Source organism: Caloenas nicobarica, chromosome 5 (assembly GCF_036013445.1).
Source record: "Caloenas nicobarica isolate bCalNic1 chromosome 5, bCalNic1.hap1, whole genome shotgun sequence".
Classification (NCBI taxonomy): Eukaryota; Metazoa; Chordata; class Aves; order Columbiformes; family Columbidae; genus Caloenas; species Caloenas nicobarica.
Window position 1 is genome coordinate 1524779 of NC_088249.1, and position 22650 is coordinate 1547428.

The following is a 22650-nucleotide window of genomic DNA, read 5'->3' on the forward strand; positions in this document are numbered from 1 at the left end:
GGGGAGGTGCAGCCTGGCAGAGCCGGGCTCAGGGTGGGGATGTGCTGGGGTTATTCTGACTCAAGCTCCAGCTCTTCCTCCCCTCACAGGGGTCACAACCGCAGCACTGGGGCTGTGCTGGGGAAAATAAAACTCTGTCTTCACTCAAATAAAGCATTTTGCACTGAAACTCTTACCAGACCCTCCAGTCCCCCTCAGAAGAAAGTGACAGGTATTGGGAAGAAATGACACGAGTTTTGCTGCAGAGGGAGCGCTCGGCCCCGCAGAGAACAGACAGCGTGACGTGACGGCGCTGGCCAAACGCCAGCAATTTACTCGCGTGTTTTGATGCCGTTTGTGTGGAGTTGTTACGAGTCCGTCCAAACCGCGATGCAGGAGCTGGTCCTGGTCTGCCGGCTACCACGGCAGCTCAGTTCAGTCAAATTAACAGCACGGGTCCGTCCGTCTGTCCGTCCCACCTGCAGGTGCTGGATTCTGACTGCACGCAATCCTGGGGCTGAGAAACGCAAACACCGACTCACTTCTTTTTCCTGTTCAGGAGATGAGGTGCAGACACTTTCACTTTACCGGGAATATTTCTTGATAAATCGGTGTCCTACCAAACATGAAAAATGAGAAATTAAACACGGCAGAAAAGCATTTACGAACATTTTCCTCCATGTGCCCGTTTCTGCCGGCTTTCCCCAAACAACATAAGGCTGATGTCGGGTTTCTGCTCTCGCCTCATGTTTTATTAATGAACCACTTAATGGTTTTTTTGTGCAGCTTCCACACATCAGCTCCACTTGGATGGGAGCAATTCCAGCCGCTGCCGGCAGGAATGGGAATTTCCCCTCCCAAAACTAGAGGACTTTTTGGAAGACGATGCTTTTGCCAGATGTATTTTAGATCAAGAACAACACAATACAGAAACCTAAGGGCCAGTGATACCACTGAGGCTCAACTTGTAAAGATCCTCTCCAGTCTCAGCAGTACCGACAAACACAATACTGCTAAAACAAGCCCAAAACAACAGGACATTTGTTTTGGGAGTATTTACCCCTAAAACGGCACCAGGGGACATTTTGCTCCTGCTGTTACGTTTGTACAACAGAAACTATGTAGAAAAACGAGTCACCTTCACACTGCGGAACAGGTCTTTTTCTCTTGCAGTAGCTTCTTTGGATTGCATAAAATTATGCAAGGCGATCTTTGCAGCTGGAAAAAACACGGGAAAGATTTAAACGGGACGTGGAAAGGTGCTGGTCCAACAGGCAGGGGACTGAACAGGATTTGAGTGCTTTATCACATACCTTTGCCCTTCTTTTGGGTGCCTGGAGTGAGCTTGACTTTATACCTTTCAAAAGCAAAGGTTCTGTGAGCGGAACGCAGCTGCGCTTGGCCGGCGCCGCCAAACCCTCCCCGCAGCGCGCCGGACTTACTTGTAGTTGGTCATGGCGGTGTAGGGAGCGCAGACGGGAATGGCGAAGAGCAGAACGTCCTCGGGGTGCGGCTGCCCCGTCAGGGAGTCCAGCAGTGCCTCGCTCTCCTGGGCGGGGAGAGGAGCTGCGCTGAGAAATGAGCGTGTCCCACACCCTCCCCTGCCTGTTCCTCCACAGGGGCACCCCCAGCTGCACCTACACCTTCACAGTCCCCAAAAGCTTCTCCCCGTTATCCTCCTTCGGTAAAGGATTTAAATAAATCGACTTATTTCCAGCCTTGGGGAACACCCACAGCCTGTAATTAGGGGTAACTTTGAAATAATTTTAGATGTAAATAAATTTCTAAACTAAAGAGTAACTTGCGCTGCATCGTACTGTGCCATCTGCCAGCCCAGAGCCACCGTCACCGGGGGTGCAAACGCCTCCAGAGGCAAAGACAAGGGACAAACCTCCATTTTGCCAGTCCCTGGTTTCTACAGGGGTTGTACGTGATAAAGCAAGGTGGGAATTAAAAGAAATTATGTTTTTTAAAAACAAAGTTGGGTTCAAATAGCCAGAGGCAAGACGGGGACTGCGAACAGCAGAGCGTGCGTCACACAGGAATAAAACCTTTTCCTTATCAAACACGAGCATTTACCTCAACTCCCGGCTGATCCTGGTCCTGCTCCTCCTGTACACACAAACAAAGGAGACAGCAGAGCTGAAATGAGCACACGACTGCTTTTGCACCCCCAGCCCTGGAGGAAATAAGTTCTTTTATCAGCAGTACACAGAAAGGCACATTCTCACTGCAAACTGAATTTTACCTGTTTTAAAGCAACGGTAAGAAGAGCACTTTTACGTGGGTGGGAGGAAGAATATTTCTTTCAACACTCGAATTTGCTTGGCACACGCCAAGCTGGGAGGAGAGAGATGGGCTGTGGTTCAGAGATACTGAATCACAACAAATGTGGAGTGCGCCCGGGTACATTTCGGCTGCAGCGAGTGGGAGGTTTTGACTTAACCGGATCCTCGGCAGCACAGTGAGCCCTCGGTTCCCCGCCCCGAGCCCTCGTTCCGGCTGTACTGGGAGGGCAGCGTGCGTGCACAACGATCGCTGCACGGTTCTGCTGCTCCTTCAAACCAATGTGCTCCCAGAGTCGCAGCATTAGGCACAGCGTTTGCCACAGTGCCCCAAAACCAACGAAAGCTGCTCAGGCTCCCGGCAGAAGGGAGCTAGGCAGTGCCAGGAGAGCCAGGGCACAGAGTGAGAAGGGACGGACGTGTGGACAGGACAGGAGAGCGTGCTGCTCACCTTCTCATCCTGCGGCTCCTCCAGCGCTGGCTCCTGCGACTCGTGCAGCAGGACTCCCACTGGCAGCGTCTCCTTGCCCCCCGCAGCACCACGACGCACGGCCTTGGGTTTCTGCTGCTGCTTCTTCGCCGGCTCTTCTTTTGTCTTCCCCTTTTTCCCTTTTTTCCCTTTCTCCTCCTTGTTTGACCCTGCAGACTGCGGTTACACACAGCGGAGCTCAGAGCCAGCGACCCAAGCAACCGTGTCGCGGGGGGCAGAGTTCCCTCCTCTCACTCACCCCCAGCAGCTTCATGATGAGCTCCCGGTCCTCCTCGTCCTGGTCCTTGTACTTCTCCTTCATCTTCTTCATTTTACTCTGCAGAAGAAAACACACCAACAGCTTTAGCAACAAGGACTTTGTGTCCACAAACACCTAGATGCTGAACCCCCACACACATTCATTCCTCCCGGGCCTCCCGAACCTCTTTCAGAGCAGTTCATCAGTAACCAAGAGACTCCAGTTTCACCACTAAGAGTCTAAAACTATCAGGTAGCCACAGAATTCTGAGAGAAACCTGCTATTTCTGTCTACGCTTCACACGGCAGCGACTCAACCCACAGGTAACCTGGTCCCTGCCCACCTTTTGGCCCCGCTTGATGGGTGGAGGGGCCGGCGCACCCTTGCTGGCGTTGGGAGCAGGGGGAGGCTGCATCTCCATCTCCTTCTGCTTCTCTTCAGGCGGCTCCAAGTTCTCAGAGTCGTTTTGCTGCTTCTTTTTCTTCATTTCTCTAAGGAAAACCATCACTTGACACACTGCGTCTTGCTGTGACAAGAGAGGCTCCCCTGCTGGTATTACCACCCTGCACCCCGCCGCGGGGGAACCTGCGGCACGTCCGCTGGAAATAAACCCTCCTCAGTAAAACCTCCTGAGTCCACAAGTGCACAAGAAACTGTTTGTTCACAACCAGCGGTCCCAAAGGATGGGAACAGCTGCCATCCCGCACTGGAAACACAGGACGGACAATCTACGCGGACTGGGAGGTGTAAGACGTGCCCAGGTCCAGACACACAGCGGTTCTCACCTCCGCTCCTTGGCAGACAGGTGCCTCCGGCCCTGGGACTTGCTGTCGCTCTGAGAAGTGAAACGCAGTTAGAGCAGATCATGTCCGGCAGCAGCTCCCACTGCTCTGTGCCAAACATCTGAGCTGGGACCTTACCAAGTTGGGTTCTTCCTCTTTGGGGATGATTTTCTGCAGAGATCTGTCGGGAAGATCAAAATGAAGCTCATCAAAGCTCAACCACAGACGTATCACCACAGCCCGGACACTGGCTCACTTGGTTGCGCCATTTTCAGCTTTTTAGTTCTTGAAAACCCCAGTTTTGGTGAATGGAAAAGGGCAGCAGCACCGCGATTCAGTTTACAAAACAGGTACGGATCTCTGCCAGTTTTTCTCATGCACACACACACACAAGCAACAACGACAGCAGGCACTAGAGGAACCCCCGATGTTCGGCTCCCCATGCTGCGGTGTTCCCTGCAGAGCGGCCGTTTCCACCCACTCCATCCCGTCTTCCCAGGGACAGTGGGGACACGAGCTCATCTCGCAGCCACAGCAGTAACTCAGCACCCGCTGAAACAACTCCTGGCTCAAGTTCCTCAGGTCTGAACAGCTCTGAGAAGAAAACGGGGGCAGCCGCCTCCTGAGGAGCAGAATCAGGGTGTAGTGGTTGAGAGGTGCACAGGCCAAACCAGGGAGTGACAGCGACCAAAGAGCCAGACGTCCCCAAGCAGGCAACAGGCAGCTGTGCGTGTGTGTGTCAGGAGGGGGGATAAAACAAGTGGCCCACGAGGAAGAGCCGCAGGGACGTGGCAGGGAAGGGTACCCAGCCTGGCAGTGCTCCTGCAGCACAGCCTGCGGGGCTGAGCATCAAGAGAATTGACAGCGACTCACCCCGGCCCTCATCTTGGCAGCACTTTAACAGCACGGAGATTCGCAGAAGCGCCCGCTGCGCTGATAAACACAGCTGCTTCTTCACTTACCTTTGAGACTGAAGATGCGACAGATCGATTGTTGTATCTGGGTATTTTATCTCTTCCTCCTTCACTTCGCTTTTTGACTCCGGATTTTCCGCTTCATCTTCAGATTCTCCACCATCCTCTTCGGAGTCACCCTCCGGCACAGGAGGTTCGTTTGCTCTGCCCTGGTCACGGTCAGCAACGCCCTCATCACGGTTACTCTCAGACGTGGTTTCCACCCCCTCTGGTGCTTCCTGACACTCAGCTTTTTCCTCCTCACTGCTGCTGTCTCCTCCTTCTGGGGCACACGGGTGAGGAAAACATGGTTCACATCAGAAACGCCAAACCGACCCAGAACACAGTGCAGGGGACTAAACGTCAAACCGCGAATGGTCTAGTGTGCCAGCAGGACACACAGCCCCCCAGTCACACCCACTGTACCTAACAGGGACACACAGCCCCCCAGCCACACCCACTGTACCTAACAGCTCCACTTCTTCCAACACCAGCTCGCTGGCGCTGCTGGAAACCGTTTCCAGATCCTCGTCCTGCACTTTGATCTTCCTTTCTTCTCGGTGTCTCCACACGCAGCTCTCATCCACCTAAAAATGGAGATGCCTTTAGGTCAGGCCAGTACCAGTTCCAGGGATGTTCGCCACCCATTCAGAGAACACCCGACTCAGCTTTATTCTTTCCCTTTGAACACTTTCTGCCATTCAAAAGGCAAGAAAACTAAACTAGCACGTTTAAACCCTGGTCTGACCACCTAAAAAGTACAGCCAGTGAGGAGACCCACGACCCGCAGACTCCCTACACGTGCACATGCTTCAAACAGCTGGTACAAAAATCTACCAGAGGCAGGAATGTGCACAGTGTCTGTTTGCTTTACACGAAGACAGTGCAAACTGGGGGAAAACAGAAATGAAAGCAGAGTAATTCTCAGCCAGTAGCCTTTTATTGGATTTGTCCCAGTGGGAAAAGAAGTAATTTGGAATATACTGATAAGCAAGAAGCAGAAAATAAGCCTCCTACAGCTCAAACCAAATTAGAAAAGCCAGCAGGAGCTGCACAGAGAAAGCAGTACCTTAAACAAGAAGCTAAAGCCCATCATCAGATATGAAGGCGGAAGAAAATTCTTCTTCCCTGAAAAACAAAGGCAGATTCTCATGAGGAGGTTTACCAGCTATGTTACATGATGTATTTTCAAAATTCATTTTTATTAGAGGCTTTAGGCTACGAAAAAATTACACTGGGGCTTGTTCTGTCTCTTGAATGACAACAGAAGAGGAGAAACTCAAAAGCAGTTTAGCTAAGGATCTCCTGCCCAGGGTCTCAGCTCAAAATGCTGCTGCTGCCCCATATTCCCTCTAAACCGCTCTGAACAGATTTTCAGGAGCAGAGCGGGATATGTCGGCTGCCGCTGCAGGACAGCACAGCATCTTCACACTAAATGCCTCACAACAAACTCACACCGTTCCTTTGCATCTCACCTCGGATCATGAAGCTTCCTGTAGTGAGGTATTCTCCTGTAGGTGCCGTTTTAGAAACCTAAAAAAAATCGTGATATATTATAAAGAGTATCTGTCACAGGCCAGCACTGTGTGATAACGGCATGAACAGAAGCAACACTCAGCAAGCTGCATGTTTAACTCATGGGAGCAGTCTGCAGGACTCTGTTCCCGAGGGTTCTTCTGTTCTTTGTAGGGTATTTTCTTAAGAGATGTTTCGATTCAATCACTCACCCCTGGCACTATGTTTTACAAGTCCGGGGTGGGTAACTGGGTTATTCAGGAAATCAGAACACTAAAGGGACTGCGACCTTCAGCTTAATGTAATCTCTCCACCCTTACACCTGAGCTGACTGGCAGCACAGCAAGACTAGCTAATACACAAGCTAGAAGCAAAACTGAAAAAAAAGGAGAAAACTTCATTTCCAATAAAAGTCCTTGTCTCTGTTAGTAAGAACCCAAGCTTGCAACATTTCCTCTGTCATGCACATGGCATATCAGAGGTTACCCCTCCATCCCAGCCCAAAGCGCAGCAGAGTGGGAGAACCCGCAAGGAACGGTATCAGAGAACAAAAGTTTCACCTGTGTCACAGAGTCATAGAATCATTTTGCTTGGAAAAGACCCTCAAGATCATCGAGTCCAACCATAACCCACCTCTGGCACTGCCCCATGTCCCTGAGAACCTCATCTCTCTTCAACCCATCCAGGGATGGTGACTCCACCACTGCCCTGGGAGAGAAGTTCTCCCCTCAGCCTCCATCCGTTCCCACACACGCTTTGCAGTCACACACCAGTTCCTTCAGATGTTCCACCTGCAAAGCTCACGCAGGAGCGTCCTCACCTGGTTGTGGGAGACCCACCAAGCACTGGTGACAACGCGGGCGTCCCAGGCCGCGCTGTAACACAAGGCCATCGTGCCAGCCTCTGTCAGCGTTCGTGGAGGGATCGGTTCACCTACAAATAACACCCAACGCATCAGGGAATGTGGATCATGCACAACATGAAATTCTCCAACTTCCACACGCGCTGTAATCCAGCGCGAGAGCTTTAGGGGGCCCTAAGGGAAAGGTCTGCAGGAGCTGGGCAAGGGGAAGGGGAAGGCGGCTCGCAGGGTGCAGCAGCGCAGACACTGCCGGTCCGCAGTGTCCCCAAGGCTTCTACGAGTCCCCGCGTCAGCCCCACACAAGGTACCTGATGGGTTCTTGATCACACAGCTCGTGGCTCCGTGGAGATCGGCGTGCACGTATATGTCCCCTGGAAAAGAAGCCGCTCAAATCAGTCACATACGTGGTAACTACAGAGATCACTCGAGCTAAGCAGAAAGTTTAGAAACGGCTGTTTTGGCTGTGAGGAGCAGGATGGGAAGAGGATACAGGAGCCTTTCAGTCCGTCCCAGTTGTCCCAGCAGAGCCCCCAGCACCCTACAGACAACACACACACAGTCTCCAGGACTCATCATCAAAGATCCCTTTTACCTAAGACCCAGAGACCTTCCCATATCATTCTTTTACATTTACAAAACAAGAAGAGAAGGGGGGGACAAGGGAGAAGAGAGAGAAGAGAGAGAAGAGAGAGAAGAGAGAGAAGAGAGAGAAGAGAGAGAAGAGAGAGAAGAGAGAGAAGAGAAGAGAGAGAAGAGAGAGAAGAGAGAGAAGAGAGAGAAGAGAGAGAAGAGAGAGAAGAGAGAGAAGAGAGAGAAGAGAGAGAAGAGAGAGAAGAGAGAGAAGAGAGAGAAGAGAGAGAAGAGAGAGAAGAGAGAGAAGAGAGAGAAGAGATAATCCACTTAATGAGACTCTCACCTGGTTTAAGATACCGCTTTACGATCAGCTCATTCTGCTGTTGATCTCTTCCAGCAATTACAAGGTAATTCTCAGAACTAATGAACCACAGGAACTTCTCAAACCTGCCAAATTACATCAATCCATTGTGTGAAAAACACCTGGCACTGACAGAACACTACAGAGGTACATTTATACCACGCTCTAAGAATATCCATCTTGGCATCAAGTCCTCCCAAAAGACACTACAAATAGTTTCACATCCATCCATATGCCTGGGGCTTAAAAACAAAACACGGCATGAATATAATATCACTGCCAATGATATTTCGAGATGAAACAACAAGTACGATCACCACAAAGTCCAGTGGCCTACTATTTATTTTTATTTTAACAATGCAGTAGTGGACTATAAAAACCTTTGGATTTGAGGGGTTTTTGTGCAATTTTTCTTTTAACCTGCTGTTACTATTTCACAGAGCTGCCAGAAAGCTCTAATAAGAGTGAATTTCCCTCTTTTTACTAAGCCCATATTTCCAGTCACTCTAAATTCACACACACTCGCAGTACATTAGATAACGACAATTAAACTGTACTTGCCAATAGACCTTTCTCGCTTTCTGAATGGTGGTAACCGTCTGAACTTCCCGCAGCGTCTGCTTCGTCTTCTTCTCAGCCGACTTAAATGCCTGTTTAGACACAAAACATGATCAGAATCCGCCAGCAGAGAAACCACAAAATTGCTAAGTGAACAGCAGCGGAGTTGGTAGGAAATTTCTCTGAGCTTTTTCCTTAAAAGTTCAAGAATTAAACAAGCCTGGTTGGTTGGTTTTATCTTTTATGTTTCACTAGGACTACCGAGATAAAGACAGGATTTTCCACTTATCAGTGACAAGGACTTTGCTTTTAAATATCTTCTAAAACCAAGAAAAAGTACCTTTTCTGCAGCTTCTACTGTCTTCTGCGTCTTCTTAGCTGCATGTCTTTTGTGATCGTAGTACCTGTGAAACACAAGTTGTTTGTATCCCAAATCCCAGCAGATTCACTCATTTTTAAAACGTACTTATCACAGTCCTCTACATTTGCTGTTAAGCAGTCAGTTTTGAGATTTTTTTTTTTAATTTTAGCCCCAATCTTCATCTTAGTCTTCACCTGAGAAAAGCAGCCAGATGAAGTAAGTCCCTCCTCAGACAGAACATGGTGTTTGGGTTAAAATGTGGCAAAACCAGCCATTTTGTCGCAGGTGTCACTGTGCAGAATTGTACTCAGAATTAAATTAATGGGATAGCTGGAAAGCAGCCGCTGTGCAACAGTGAGATACTGGCTCTGGATCAAGAAAATGCAGGTCCTAGGGCTCAGGGCAAGGTACCCATTTCAACCGCTAACTTTTATTTTTAAAAAGAGATACACAGAGCCCTTCCTATGCTGTTATGACTAATAACTGCGAGTATACAGAAACTTCTACTATCCACATTCACTGTAAAACTTACTTTTTGGCATTGGCATATGCGGACAAACTGAGATCAACATCAACTAATGACGGTTTGTTTTTCTGAGGTTTCTTCAACTGTTTGTTTTTATTCTTCTTCTTTTTCCCCTTTGGTTCTTCTGCCTCTTCTTTTTCTACATCAGCCTCCTCCTCCTCCTCTTCCTCTTCAGATAACACATACGGGTTCCTAAAAACACACGACATCATATGATTAAGATAAGAGAACTGGTTATTTTTCACCGTTAGCTCAATGCACTCTTACTTCTCTTCTCTTACGAAGGCTGCAAGATGCCTTAAATTCGATCTGGTTTATGTCTTGGAGTCACCCAAAGTTTTGGAGAAAAAGAAAGCAAAAGCAGAAGAGCACAAATATTCCAATCCAAGGAAGTGACATTTTCCAAGGCAATTTCTTCCATCAAAAGACACGCATCTGTGCTATCAACCTAGACAAAAATCAGGACTTAAAATGAAGAACAGTCCTAAAGATCTATTTTCCTAAAGTAAAAGAAACACAAGACACTCTATGTGTGAATGCACATGAAAAGAGAACAGTCATGTCACCATCCAGATTCAGTGAACAGGACAGCAATGTGCTGGTTTAAAACCCCCAAAAATATTTGTTCCACTGGTTTCAAAGAGGTACACTGAGCACACACACGCTGGATTTGTATTTGTTTCTCACCAGGACATTAAATCTTCCCCAAAATAGCTGTACTAAGCCTGTGTAGCAAAAGGTGGTGGAGCAGCATAAAATAATGTTCTTCATAAAAGGAAAGAGATCTCCAAGTCCTCTGTACTGATGCAGCACTGGGTGCACTGACTGAGCGGTTTGATCAGCAAAGTGATCGCTGCTCAGCACTAAAACAGACGGAGAGAGCGACTGATGACACGGTTGCCAACACAGAACTCACTCCTGGGAACAAGTTTATTCTATACATTAATATTTCTGAAAATGAGGTAACTAAAAATTCATACATTAGCTTTGCCACATTACAGCTTTCATACCAAAAGTTCTAGCTATAGAAAAGAAATTCTCCCTTTTTTATCTCTAACAGTGTCAGACGAGTTTTTTAACGACACTCCACACACTGCCTCACTGCCAGCTCGCTCATCAGGACTTCTACAAAAACCAGCATCAAAACTTGAGGCTCACAACAGCTTCAGTCTTGAACCACCAGCCTTTCACTGGCACCATCGAAAGGAGCAGGATCTCAAGTAAATTTTAGATCAAAGAATAGTAAACCAGAGAGGTTTAACTGCTGACTGACAGACTGGAGCTGCTTTAGGACACCTTCCAATGGTTTAGAATATAGTCAGACAGACTCCAAAAATACTAAACCAAAAGCTGTAACAGTAATCAAATTACTATTATTTTTGGAAGCAGAAAAGGCATCCCCTCCCTGCTCACAGAACTATGTTCTCTTCAGGCTGCTGTAACAAAAACTGAATGATTTAAATACCAATACATGAGCTAAAAAAAATACCCGTCTCCCACAGAGCTCACGCCATCAGTCCTGCCTGCATTTGGTACAGGTGATTTGCAATGTCCTTACCTCAGCAGCATTGTGATATGATTTGTTTGAAGCTTTAATTCTTTGATTGCACTTGCAACAGGGTCTCCCTGGGCTTGAGCTTCTTTAACAATTGCCCCGATCTCAGTCCAGTCTATCTGGTTGGCTAACGCGCTCCGGACCACCTGGATGGCTCGGTCAACGATCTCTAGGTTCATTTCTATAAGTTCTCCTTTTATCTTATCAGCTTCCTTAAGAAAAGAAAAAGAGTTTATGTCTATTGAAGCTAAAAAGACGGTCAGTAATAGTTTAAAAAAAAAAGTAGTAATTAATATTGGGATGAAACCCAAGAATGACACAGAAGTGACCACAAAGGGCAATGGCCAAGAAGAGCAGCACGAGCAAATTTTGGTAGAGGTACAAAGAACTTGGAAGGAAGCAGAACCCACTGGGCAGGCCTGGGCTCCCCGAGGGGCTACAGGGCGCTCACAGACAAGGGAAAGCTTCGCTTTGGGGTCTAAGGCTGGCTGTAGCCAGCAGGACTAGCAGGTACAATTCTTCAAGAAACATTAAGTATCTTCTTAGTCAAAAAAAAAAAAAAAATCATCTTAACCTTACCTGAGCTTGCTGAAGAGCTTCTAGTCTGTGCTCATGATCCCTACGGACATTTTCAAGTTTCTTCAATGCTTGTTTTTCCTTTCAAAAATGAAAAAGGTGGAAAAATACATAAACAAACAACATCTTATCACCTCACCACCGCAGGACATTCAATAGAGCACTCCAGCACAGAAAAATACAGCAGCATAAGACGCAATCTCCAAAATATTGTTGTTAATGCTATTCGTATTCCAAGCAGAACCAACTGCTACATCACGTCTTGAAATCCACTCCCTGGCCACCAATGCCCCAGTGTTTCCGCAGCAAAAATCAGAAGTGACACCCCCCTCACCCCAGGCTACAAGAACCAAATCTGAAGCTCAGGGAGGCCCCTGGGCTGCTCCCCTCTGAGCTGAGCGCGTACCTGCTGCAACGCTTTCAGATCTATTTTCTGTCCCTCTAGCTTGGAGTAGAACTCGTCGGCTGCCTGCAAGAGAAAATCAGTTTTAAGGATCTCCAAATTGCACTAACTTATAGCAGAAACAAGCAGGCAGAGGAGGTTCTGCTCAAGAGAGGTGGCTGCAAAGCACTAGAAGAGGAGACATGCTAAAACGGGGCTCAGTAATCTCCTCTGTTTTACCTTCGCGTGAGATGAGTTCAGCAAGATACTCAAGGATACGTCTCACTGCAAACCAGGGCTACGCACAAGTAAATAACTGGCCAAAATACACCTAAGAAATGATGAAAAGGAAGCTGCTGTTTGACACAACATGCTTTTCAGATTAAATGATTTGCAATCGTAGACTTGTCTGCCCTGAATTCCTGCTGCTTCAGCAAGTCAAACAACCACAAAAAAACCTAGGAAGTATGTCTAAGAACTGCTCTGGTGTTCCAGCTGCCAGACACCGTGCTTAAAACTAACGAAGGTTTGGGGCTGTTTAGATCGTCAGTGCTGTGAAGGAGACAACAGAAATTCAGCCGAGCAGCAGGGTAGGAAAGCGAAACGGGAACTCTGGAGATCAAGGTCAGGAGTAACATGCAGCTAATGATTTCGGATGTTAATGAGTCAAGGACCAGGAAGGACAACACTCCAGGAAATACTAAATCGGGTGCCTGAAGCTTTCAAAGTTGTAACTGGAAATGTACAAACATGACAACTGTTTGTCTCCAGTGATAACTCAGTGTCTGAACTCCCCACTAATGAAATGTTTGACCAGGATGGGTAAGAGCCACCTTCCTCGCGGGTTCAGGACACGCTCAGCGCCGTATTTCGGCTAGAGCTGAGTTAAGACAGACAACACTGCTCAGCAGTACCAAAAGGCCCTGTTTTAATTGGTCTTTTCCACAAAAAACATTTATCCATAAAATTATGTTTTCATTAACAACTTCTGCACTATATTTTCATCACTCTTTTTAGCAGCAGTCAATTAAAGCACTAAGTACAGTATCAGCAAAAGCACTGTACCTTATTGAATGAGTCAAATTCCAAGTACGGACATTTTGAATGTTGAGAAAACAAGAAAGGATGAAATTCCTCATATCTGTAAAATACACATTTGATGTTATCACCTGAAAACTAATTTATGTTACGCAGACTAGTAAAAAAAAGAAATAAATACTTCAAATATTTACGTGTAGATATCTTCTGCTGGTTTATCTGGTTCCAGGCTTGGCTTTTTCTCCCTTTTCTGGATAATATAACCCTAAAAGAAGATATAAATATGTCATCAGGATTTGTCTTTGAAAAGGATGCCCCTTATCTTGGCAAGGCAGGAAGTTTTAGGTGCTAACCTACTCATCAGCATGAGACACTAATTAATTATAGCGCGGAAACCCTGTGGCAGAAGTGATGTGATTGACTGAGTGCAATTCTCATAGGACCTACATAAGCTTCTTGTAAATTATTTAACTGCTGCACATCCAGTGCAAGGAAGGAATTTTTACTCCTCGTCGCTACCTGGAGCCCAAGCTCACAGAATAAAACCTGTAGCTGATAAAACCAGGAGCAAACACGTGCTGAACAACACCCGCTGACCAGTTTAAACCTGCAATTCCTGCGTGACTGCTAACCAAGGTGTCCAACTGAGACCCACCTGACCACTGAAGTTGTCAGTCAGTGTCATGTATTCTTCTGCTTTCTCTAAAGCAGTGAGCACTTTTTCAACATTTTCTAAAGAGAGAGGAAGGAGGAGAGGAATATTTTAAAACACCTAGAACAGAAAGATATTTTTATATAAACACAGCACAACAGCAAACCAGCAAAAGGCCACGGCAACTGCTCTTCCAAAGAAGTGCCAACCTAACCACGTGAGGTAGGATTCTAGAATGTCTCAAAATCGCAGGTATTCTTTACCCCTGGTGCTTCACTACAGCAATTACTGTTCATTTTAAACAGGAGCCCTACTACACATTTTACGCTTGGTGAATTTCTTAATAAAATACCTATATAGATACTTCTAAGACATAATTATTTAAGTTTCATGAAAACAAGACCACAAAATTGCAAAAAATCAGACTGCACAGGCAAAGCAGAAACCAGTAGCTGTGAGAAGTTATTTGCTTGTTACAAAGGTGATTTATTACAGCACCATAATGCAGTAGGTAGTAAATAGCCTCTTGATTTATGGCAAATATAAAGCACACAAGAAAAATAAGACTATAGAAAAATCTATTCTAACTTTGCTACCCAAATCCATAATTTCCCAATAAACGTAAAGCTGCTACTCAATCAAAGCCGCACCATGTTTGCTATAGATAAAGGAAAGGTTTCATGTTCACTCTTCCATACAGGATTCTTGTAGAACATCCCCTCACACAGCCAAAGTTCAGCTGATGTTTCAGGTTGTATCTCATTATAAAACCATTCAGACTATAAGAGGAGTCTGAGGTTTTAATTCCGATATATGCACAATTCCAAGATTTTAATGTGAACAAAGTTGGTGCTCAACCTAAAAACATTACAGTATATAACCATATGGTCAGAAATATAGGTTTAAGGATTACTCATCTCTTTGGAAAAAAATACTACACAGACATAAAAATTAAAATATATACAGTACAGCCTTGAAAATATTATTTCCTACATACCTTTACTTTCCATATGCTGATCTATTTTGACATAACCAGAAAACCCAACTTCTATAAGGCAATGCTCAATGAGGGTGGCTCCATAAGCTGTTAAAAAATAATAATAAAGAATCATCTGTAGAAAACATCCACAAAGAAACTTGTATTCACATTAAAATCAACAAGCCATGGCTGCGACACTGCAGTGAACCCTCAGGGAGGCTGGGGAGAGCTCAGGAGTTGTGGTCCCGGTTCAGGAGGCAGAGCCCAGGGGGAGCAGATGCTCAGGACATCCGCGGTGACCGTCCCCAGGGCAGCTGGCTCTCAGCTCACGCCTGGTGCCTTCTTCCAAAACTTCAGGATGCTGAGGTTCATCTGGAGCTGGGAAAGGTCTAGGACAGAGCAGGGATATACAGGAAGGGCTTCGCATTGGCTAAAATGGAATGAAACCTTTAAATTTAAAAGGCAGTAGGAAAGATTCTGAACTGAAGGGTATAAGAAACCCAACTGCCTGGCTTGGGATGGGGTATTGCAAAGGGCAAAGCCACTCGAACTCTGCAGTTTCAAATAAAGCACCAGGAAAAAGCTGTGAAAGCCACACGTGAAACGAGTGGCAACAGAAACAGATGCAGCCCCGTCTGAACAGGGTGCCAAGAAGCAGCAGATGAAAACATACAAGCTCCTGCAAAGATCTTTAAAGACGAAGAAACAAGATGGGGCCGTGGAAAACCAGGTTTAACTAAGAACACATAAAGCAGAAACACGAAGAAAGCTGGACACAGAGCAGCTAAATCAGGTTTCGATCATCCCAGCCCAGCAGGACAGATGTCATGTCCTGCTGCAAGGCTGACACTCAAATTTACCTGGGTCCACGCTAGCACAACAACGGCCCAAGAAATACAGAGGCACCCTCCGTTCAAAAGGGAAGATTACATAAATCAAGAAAGCTTCTCAGAAGGAAAGAAATTAAGACAATCAATAAAAGGCAATGTCTGCAAACAACCTGCAGGCTATTTAAAGATGCTTGGTTTGGCAGTGCAGAACAAACGCATGTCACTTATTAAACAGCATTTCAGAAAAATCCAAGGAAGGCTGGCATGACTAAACAGCGGGTAAAGAGAAACTGGTAAAAGCAAAAAGTTATCTGAGGTTGTGCCCCTTGACACCAAACTCTGGCAGGTGAATGTAAAACACAGCAACACTGGCCAAAATTAATCTTGAGAAAATCTGAAAAAAAAAAAAAAAAAAAAAATCAAGATTAATAATAAAGCCTTTTCCAAATACGTCAAAAGCAGGAAGCTGCTAGGATCAGTAGGTTCAAGAAGTGATCAAAGTGCTAAAGGAACACTCAGATACGACCATAGCAGGAAAATTAAATTAATGTCTTGAGTTTCATTCATAGTGCAGGGGTACAGGTAAACTCTGGCTGGAATGCTCCTCTGCGGGCAGTATGTCAGAAAATCTGCCTTAAATCCAGTTCTCAGAAGAGGTGACAGATTCAACAGACAAAACAAGCAGCGGTAAATCCTCAGGATCATGTGGTATTCAGCCGGGTGTCTAAAAGAACTCAAGGATGGAGATGCCAAACAGTGAACTATAGCTTGCAACATCTCTCTTGCCTTAGCAGCAACAGGCACAAGGAGGTTAATGCACTGGTCATACTAAAAAGGGACTAAAAAACTACAAATTATTTTTAGCCTAAAGACTAAAACGAGCAGAGCGCTTTCCACTAGACCCAAAAGATCCAGCAGGTTTGTATTTTGCATCCTAACTCTACAAGACAGTTAAAAAGGACGGTGACAAGAGACGTCATGTAGATACGGTCTGCTTGGATTTGCAGAAAGCATTTAGCAAAGCTCTGAGAGAAAACAAACGGCCACTGGATAGCAGGATGGCTCCTGCCTGGGTTAGAAAGTGGCTGAAAAACAGGTAAAATGGGTAACAGAGGAGATATAAACTGTCAGCTTGGAGAGAGGGGAGGAAAGCTGAGCTCTCCAGGGAGCTGCACTGAGCAACATACACCTACCGGACCCAGGAAGGGGGAACAAAGGGCAAGGGGCAAAGCCAACGGATGAAACACAATTCGTCTAAGGAACAAAGACAACAGCCAGCTGTGAAAAACTGGAGAAAAATGAGTAATAGTGAGTGATTAGATCAAGAACTGACACATAAACTCCCTGTAAAACAACATAAAATGATCTACATGAGGAAAGACTATCCTGCTTGTGCATGTTTCCAACTGATTATTTCTGTTTCGGAGCAAGACTTAAAAACAGATGGTCCTGTGGAAACATAAGCTCAATTGTCAGCGAACACAAAAGAGTCAAGCTGTGTGTTGGGAATCAGTAGGAAAGGAATAGCGAGCAGACAAGGGAAATGATGCCACCATATAAATCCATGGTGCAAATGTTACGTGCACTTTTACTTATGCTGTTTCAAAACAGGGAGAACTAGAAAAGGCTCAGAGAAGGGCAACAAGCATTACCACAGGCTTGGAAGGGATTCTGTACAAGGAAAGGTTGTACAGTAGGCTGCTCAGCCTAAAAATGACCAAAACTTATAAAATGAGCGGTGTGGAGTAGATATATAGGCAGCAACTGCTCACCTCTGCAAATCCAATACTAGGACACCAAGTAAAACTGGGGAGATGAGTTTCAGAACAAAAAAAAGGAGGTGACTTTTCATGTGACATGAAGCAAGCGGAACACCTCACCACAAAAACCACGGATGCCAGAAGTTCCTACAGGTTCAAAAGGAGATTTGATAAATGCATGGAAGGAAAATCCAACCCAAGCTATAAAGTTGCCTGCTGATCAGTCATGGGAAATCTCTAAAACATAAAACTGCTGGGATCGAGGCTCTTCTGGGAAAATACCAGTGTGCTCGTTAGGGCTGCAGGTTAACGAGAGGGCTGGTGACCAGGCGCTGGCCCAACGTTAAGCAACCACATGGGATCTGAGGAACTACAGAACTGGATACGATGGTTACCAGCACGAGAAGGGACAAAAATTAGAGAAGCGGCAGGAGGGATGGTCAGATTTCACAGGCGGCTAAGGAGAAGTGGGGTGAGAAACAGCCAAACTCACACAGGAGCTGAAAGGAAGAACTGTGGACCTTTTAGAGTGGAGCTTTGCCAGACCAGCCATGCCAGGGCAGTCAGATCAGATAACGGCATCAGAAATATCAAATTTGGGTATGGATATAGCAAAACTGGGACAAATGGAGGAAAATAATTAGCAGTGTGGTTTACTGAGGAGGAGACTGGGGTGGAAAAAGAGAGGGACATGGGTGGGGAAAAAAAGAGAATTAAGAAATGGGGAAAGTAATACTTAGGTCTGAAAATCATGTGCTTTGAGCTGTTCAGAGGTTCCTGCCACACAATCCTGTGCTCGATCAACACCGCCAAACCAGGAGGACAAATCAAAATTGTTCTGACTATGTCACACAAGTCAAATTTCGTTCTGTGGTCAGGAAAACTGAGGCACAGGTGCTTTGCTACCAGAGCACACCCAGATGGACGTGTCGAGCATCCTGGTATTACTACTCTCAGGTCCTCATCACTGCAGGATCACAGCAAGGCTCAACTCTTCATGCAGTTGGCTCGGAATCAAAAAAATCTACTCTGTTTTCAAAGGCTCAGGGTTTTTGTTGTTCTTCAAACATACGTAAAAGCATATTGTCATGAACCACATCAAAACAAAGACTGCTTGAAGCTGTTCAAATTTTCAGCATCATCTAAACATAATGCATATTGACCTCATTTAATTTTCTCCCAAAACACAATTACTTACGAAGATGCGGGTTAAGAACCCTCTTCAGTTGTTCCCCTTTGGGTGCATTTGATATTATTTCAGTTAACCTACAAAAGATAATGGAGACTTGTAATTCCAAAGAAGAATGGGGTGTAAGACTACATTGTATTGCTTGGAAGCTACAAAACATTTTCAGTTTAAAAAAAAAAAGCACAAAATGGCCTGTAATATGTGAAAAGACTACCCGAAGACACACTGCCTTTCGCAGTTCCAAGCAATCTGGATTTATTCCAATATATATAATACACCATCTAAAAGCAATTACCTTTCCAAGGTTGGCAGAGGTGCAGCTGCTTTTGCATTGTCGACCGGGTATCGTTCCCGAACCGCAAATCTCACATCATCTGCTTCGTCCGTGCGAAACCTCAGAATGTTTAAAATGATGTATTCGTGGTCTGTGAGGACGACATTCCCCTGCGAGGACAGCACGGGGAACATGAGCAAGGGCCGTGCTCACGTGTCTGCTTACGGAGGACACGCTTTGCGCTCACCCTGTCGTACAGCTCAACGATGAGGTGATAAGCAGCTTCATCACTTCCAAACTGGAAATCCACAATCCTGTCTATGCCCAGCTGTTTCACACTGACAAGTCTTCTGGTCTTTAAATGCTTACGGCACTGTCAGTAACGGAGAAAATGTCTGTGAGATGATGCAAACAGAGCTGCTTGTGACGTTTTATACTGAAATACATTCTTACAGATCCCTCCTGTGACACTGACCACTTTTTACGTAATACAACCACCATGAGGGTAAAAATGCTGATCTTGGTAATATAGAGACGAGGCAGCTCTTAGCAAAATAATACCTTGATATTTATAGGCAATATAATTGTTCAAGGTTCTTAAGGTTAAGCCATTTCTGCCATTAAAACCTGCTATTTATTTAGCTCAGTGAGAAAGCAGCTAGTTAAAATTCAAAGGGTTTCTTTATAAAAAGACAAGCAGGATTACCCTGCATCCATATATGACATGGAAAGCCATTCTGGAGAATCTCTGCTGAGTCATTTCACTGAGGTGAAATCCAGAGGTGCTGGACTAAGCAGACCCATGAGAGTCACTACTGGGGTTGGATCCCTGCAGATCTACCCGCAGGAACACAACTGAGCAGCTTGGAGCAAGATCTGAACCCTCAAAGGCCAGCAGAGCAACCAGGAGGACACTATTAACATGCGGTGCTGCGTTCAGGGCCTAAAAATTTGGACAATCCAACTGGAATGACAAGGATTTTGCTGAAGTAAAATTCCAAAAGATCTGAGTGACCCAGAAAACGTCCAGCATATTAATATTAGTCATCATAAATTCACATTTTCATTGTTTCGGGCACTGAACTTCAGTGATGTGACCCCTGGACCACACTGGCTCTCCCCTTGTCTTTAGTCAGCCGCTTGATCAGGATCCACCAGGCAAATCCTTCCACTATTTTCTTCTGTCTCCAGAGACAGAACACGAACGTTGTTTTCTGATATCCAGCCATCTCGTTAAAAAGAAATCGCGGGTTAGTTTACCTTCATTGCAAAGCTAGACGGCATCATGTTTTTCGGCCACTCGAACTCCGTCGTGTGGATGCGGATACCAGATTCGAGCAGCAGCGTGGCCTTACAGTCCGGTCTGTTAACAAAAGAAAGACTCAGCACTGGGCACATGAGACTCGGCACTGGGACGAGACCAAAGCACCACAAACCAGCAGCACGCTATCTACGGAAAATATCGCTGCCCAAACCAATCAGGTCAGCGATGTGACATGAGCTCGGCCTCCCATGTGGCCTGGGCACCGGTGCCACTTACTAAATGTTGCTCCTCTTTCCTCCAAGTCCTCTCTTCCCTCCCCACAGAAAAAAAAAAAAAAAAACACTACGATTGTGCATTTTTACACTAACATCTTTGGCCTTTTGTATATTTTCTGCAGGATTTCACACTACATATGCTATCTCTCGAGAATGTCTTGGGTAAAAATCACTGTATTTTATCCAAGAACAATAGAATTTCACTGAAAAATAGTCAGAAAAGCCAAACATCTATCAACAGAAATTACACACATACAACAAAATCTAGTTCTCATATGTACGGCAACAGCATGAAGAAATTTAAAGAAGTTCTTACTTTTGAAGGCGGATAAGATACGTCTTGTTATCCACATCGTAAACATTGTTGACTCTCATTCCCAATAAGCTGTCAAAAAGAAAATACACGGAGAATACAACACACAAACCATACAAGCGGCTGAAAAAAATCCCAGCATAAATTAAAATATACAGAAGCGCAAGCTATGATAAATTGCCAAGCTGTAACTGAGGAGGCAGCGAAGGAAGATTAATAGAATGAGCTGGAAGCTGAACAACCAACAGATGGAGAAATCGCTGTTAATGGATAAGGTGCAATAAGTTGAAGCAAGAACACAGCCGAGGATGGAGGGTGGGGTTCTGGCTCCTGCAAACACCCCTTTTTGGGGCAAGGACATAAAATTTACTGGAACACCTTGCTCATCCGGGCTGACCTGCACCACTCGGGGAGCCCTTTGCCAGCACCAGTATTCCCAGTACAAGCACCAAAACGGCCTGGGGGGTCAGACTCGTCGTTATTTTCTTCACCGTGGGGCTGAATATGCAGATTGCCCTGGGCACCAGGAGGGTACGAGAGCTCCACAGGGCACAGATGTGAGGATGTCGGAGCGTGAGAGCAGCTGACGGGCCACAGCACCTTCTCCGGGCACGCTGCGGGGAACAGCGCTCACTGCTGCCCGGGGAGAGCTTGGGGGACAACGGGGAAAGGCACCGGGCCTGCCCTGACCGTGTGACGGGGGAGGCGGAGGGGACTCGGTGCCCTGTGGCGGGAGATGCGCCGGGGCCGCTCAGGCAGCACCACAGGCCCTTCAGTGGCGGGGACAGGGCCGGGCCCCGCTGAGGGGAATGAGGCGCTACCGACCGGGCCGGGCCCCGCTGAGGGGAGTCGGTACCTCTGCCGGAGCTCGGCCAGCACCGCTCGGATGTCGATGGTACTGAAGCGGGACTTCATGGCGCCGCCGCCGCCGCCGCCACCGACGCCTCCCGGTCGGCCCCACAGCGATACCGGCCGCCGCGCCTGCGCCGCCGCCCGCTACGGGTCGCGCCCCGCGCCAATTCTCTCCGCTCCGCCGCCCCCCGCGCATGCGCAGAGACACGGAGCCGGGAGGGAGCGGGGTGGTGGGTGGCGGCGCCGCCGCGGGCCGGCAGGAGGCGGTAGCGTGGCCGGGGGGCAAAACATGGGGGCGGGTGTCAAAACGAGCCCCGAGCAGTGCAAAAAGCGAGCCCGCGTTTCTTTGTGTTGCCCAGGGCCGCACTTTGCTGCGACAGCACTCCGGCCCAGGAGTCTTATATTTTGCTTTGATCCAAGTCCTCATTTACAAACCGGTGCCCCCGGCCCCACGCCTCCGGGGTTCACGCACCATAGCGCCATAGTGCGGTCTCGAACTCCTGGACTCAAGCGATTCGACGGACTCTACCTCCCGACATAGCTGGGACAACAGGCGCGCGCCACCGCGCCCGGCAGGGGCCGAGCGGCGCTGCGGCCTCTAGAGCGGTGACACCGCCCGGGACCGCCCCGCTGGGGACACCCTCCTGCTGCCCCCTGCTCCCCTTTCTCGTCCCCCTTCTCACCCCAGCCGCACACACGTCGCACCGGCTGAGCAGGCGCTGGCGGAGGAACGGCAGCCCCTTCCAGGGCAGCTGGCGCCTCCGCAGCGCAAACCCCGATTCGTTGCTGCTTGCATGATTTGGGGGTTGCTGCCAGTGCCGCACGGTGGGATCTAGCTGGGGGGCAGCAGAGGATCAGAGGCATCCCCTTGATGAAGGAGGCTCTTTAAAAGAGTGGACCCCTCCCTCTCCTTTTAGAAACATCTCTGTTTTGTTTTGGTTTTTTTTAATTTAAATTAAATTTAAATTAAATTTAAATTAATTTTATTTTATTTTATTTTTTCCCCTCTGTGCCTCTCTCCTCCCCTGCAGAAACCCCCCTGAGATCTGGTGGCTGCTCCTCCGTCCGGGCTGGGACTCCTCAGTGTGTCAGGTAACAGACCTGGTACCTCACTGCCCTGTTTCCCACGCAAAAAGAAACCAAGTCCCACTCCCTCACTACAGGGACCGTTCACAGTTGCCATCCCACTGCTGATCAGCAGGAAAGCTTTGAGCTGCTCCATCTCCAG

The 22650-nt window shown here is 47.0% G+C and overlaps 1 protein-coding gene across 2 annotated transcripts; it reads right to left on the reverse strand.

Annotated features, from left to right (window-relative positions):
- Positions 1-149: 149 nt before the first annotated feature.
- On the reverse strand, positions 150-21548 carry NEMF (nuclear export mediator factor). 2 transcript variants are annotated; one of them, XM_065636845.1, is made up of 33 exons: positions 21427-21548; positions 20574-20642; positions 19979-20081; positions 18966-19091; positions 18740-18888; positions 18454-18521; positions 14684-14770; positions 13690-13766; positions 13229-13299; positions 13062-13137; positions 12021-12083; positions 11618-11695; positions 11042-11250; positions 9490-9675; positions 8937-9000; positions 8600-8688; positions 8021-8124; positions 7413-7475; positions 7063-7175; positions 6203-6260; positions 5797-5855; positions 5194-5314; positions 4737-5007; positions 3913-3955; positions 3778-3827; positions 3336-3483; positions 2993-3070; positions 2716-2910; positions 2059-2091; positions 1422-1528; positions 1293-1336; positions 1118-1197; positions 150-595 (listed from the first exon to the last, which is right to left on the reverse strand). In XM_065636845.1, exons 1-33 carry the CDS (start codon positions 21483-21485, stop codon positions 518-520), a joined length of 3219 nt encoding a protein of 1072 aa, XP_065492917.1. In that variant the 5' UTR covers positions 21486-21548; the 3' UTR covers positions 150-517. The 2 variants fall into 2 exon arrangements, with proteins under 2 accessions (XP_065492917.1, XP_065492916.1); XM_065636844.1 differs by having other exon boundaries at positions 4737-5010.
- Positions 21549-22650: the final 1102 nt, after the last annotated feature.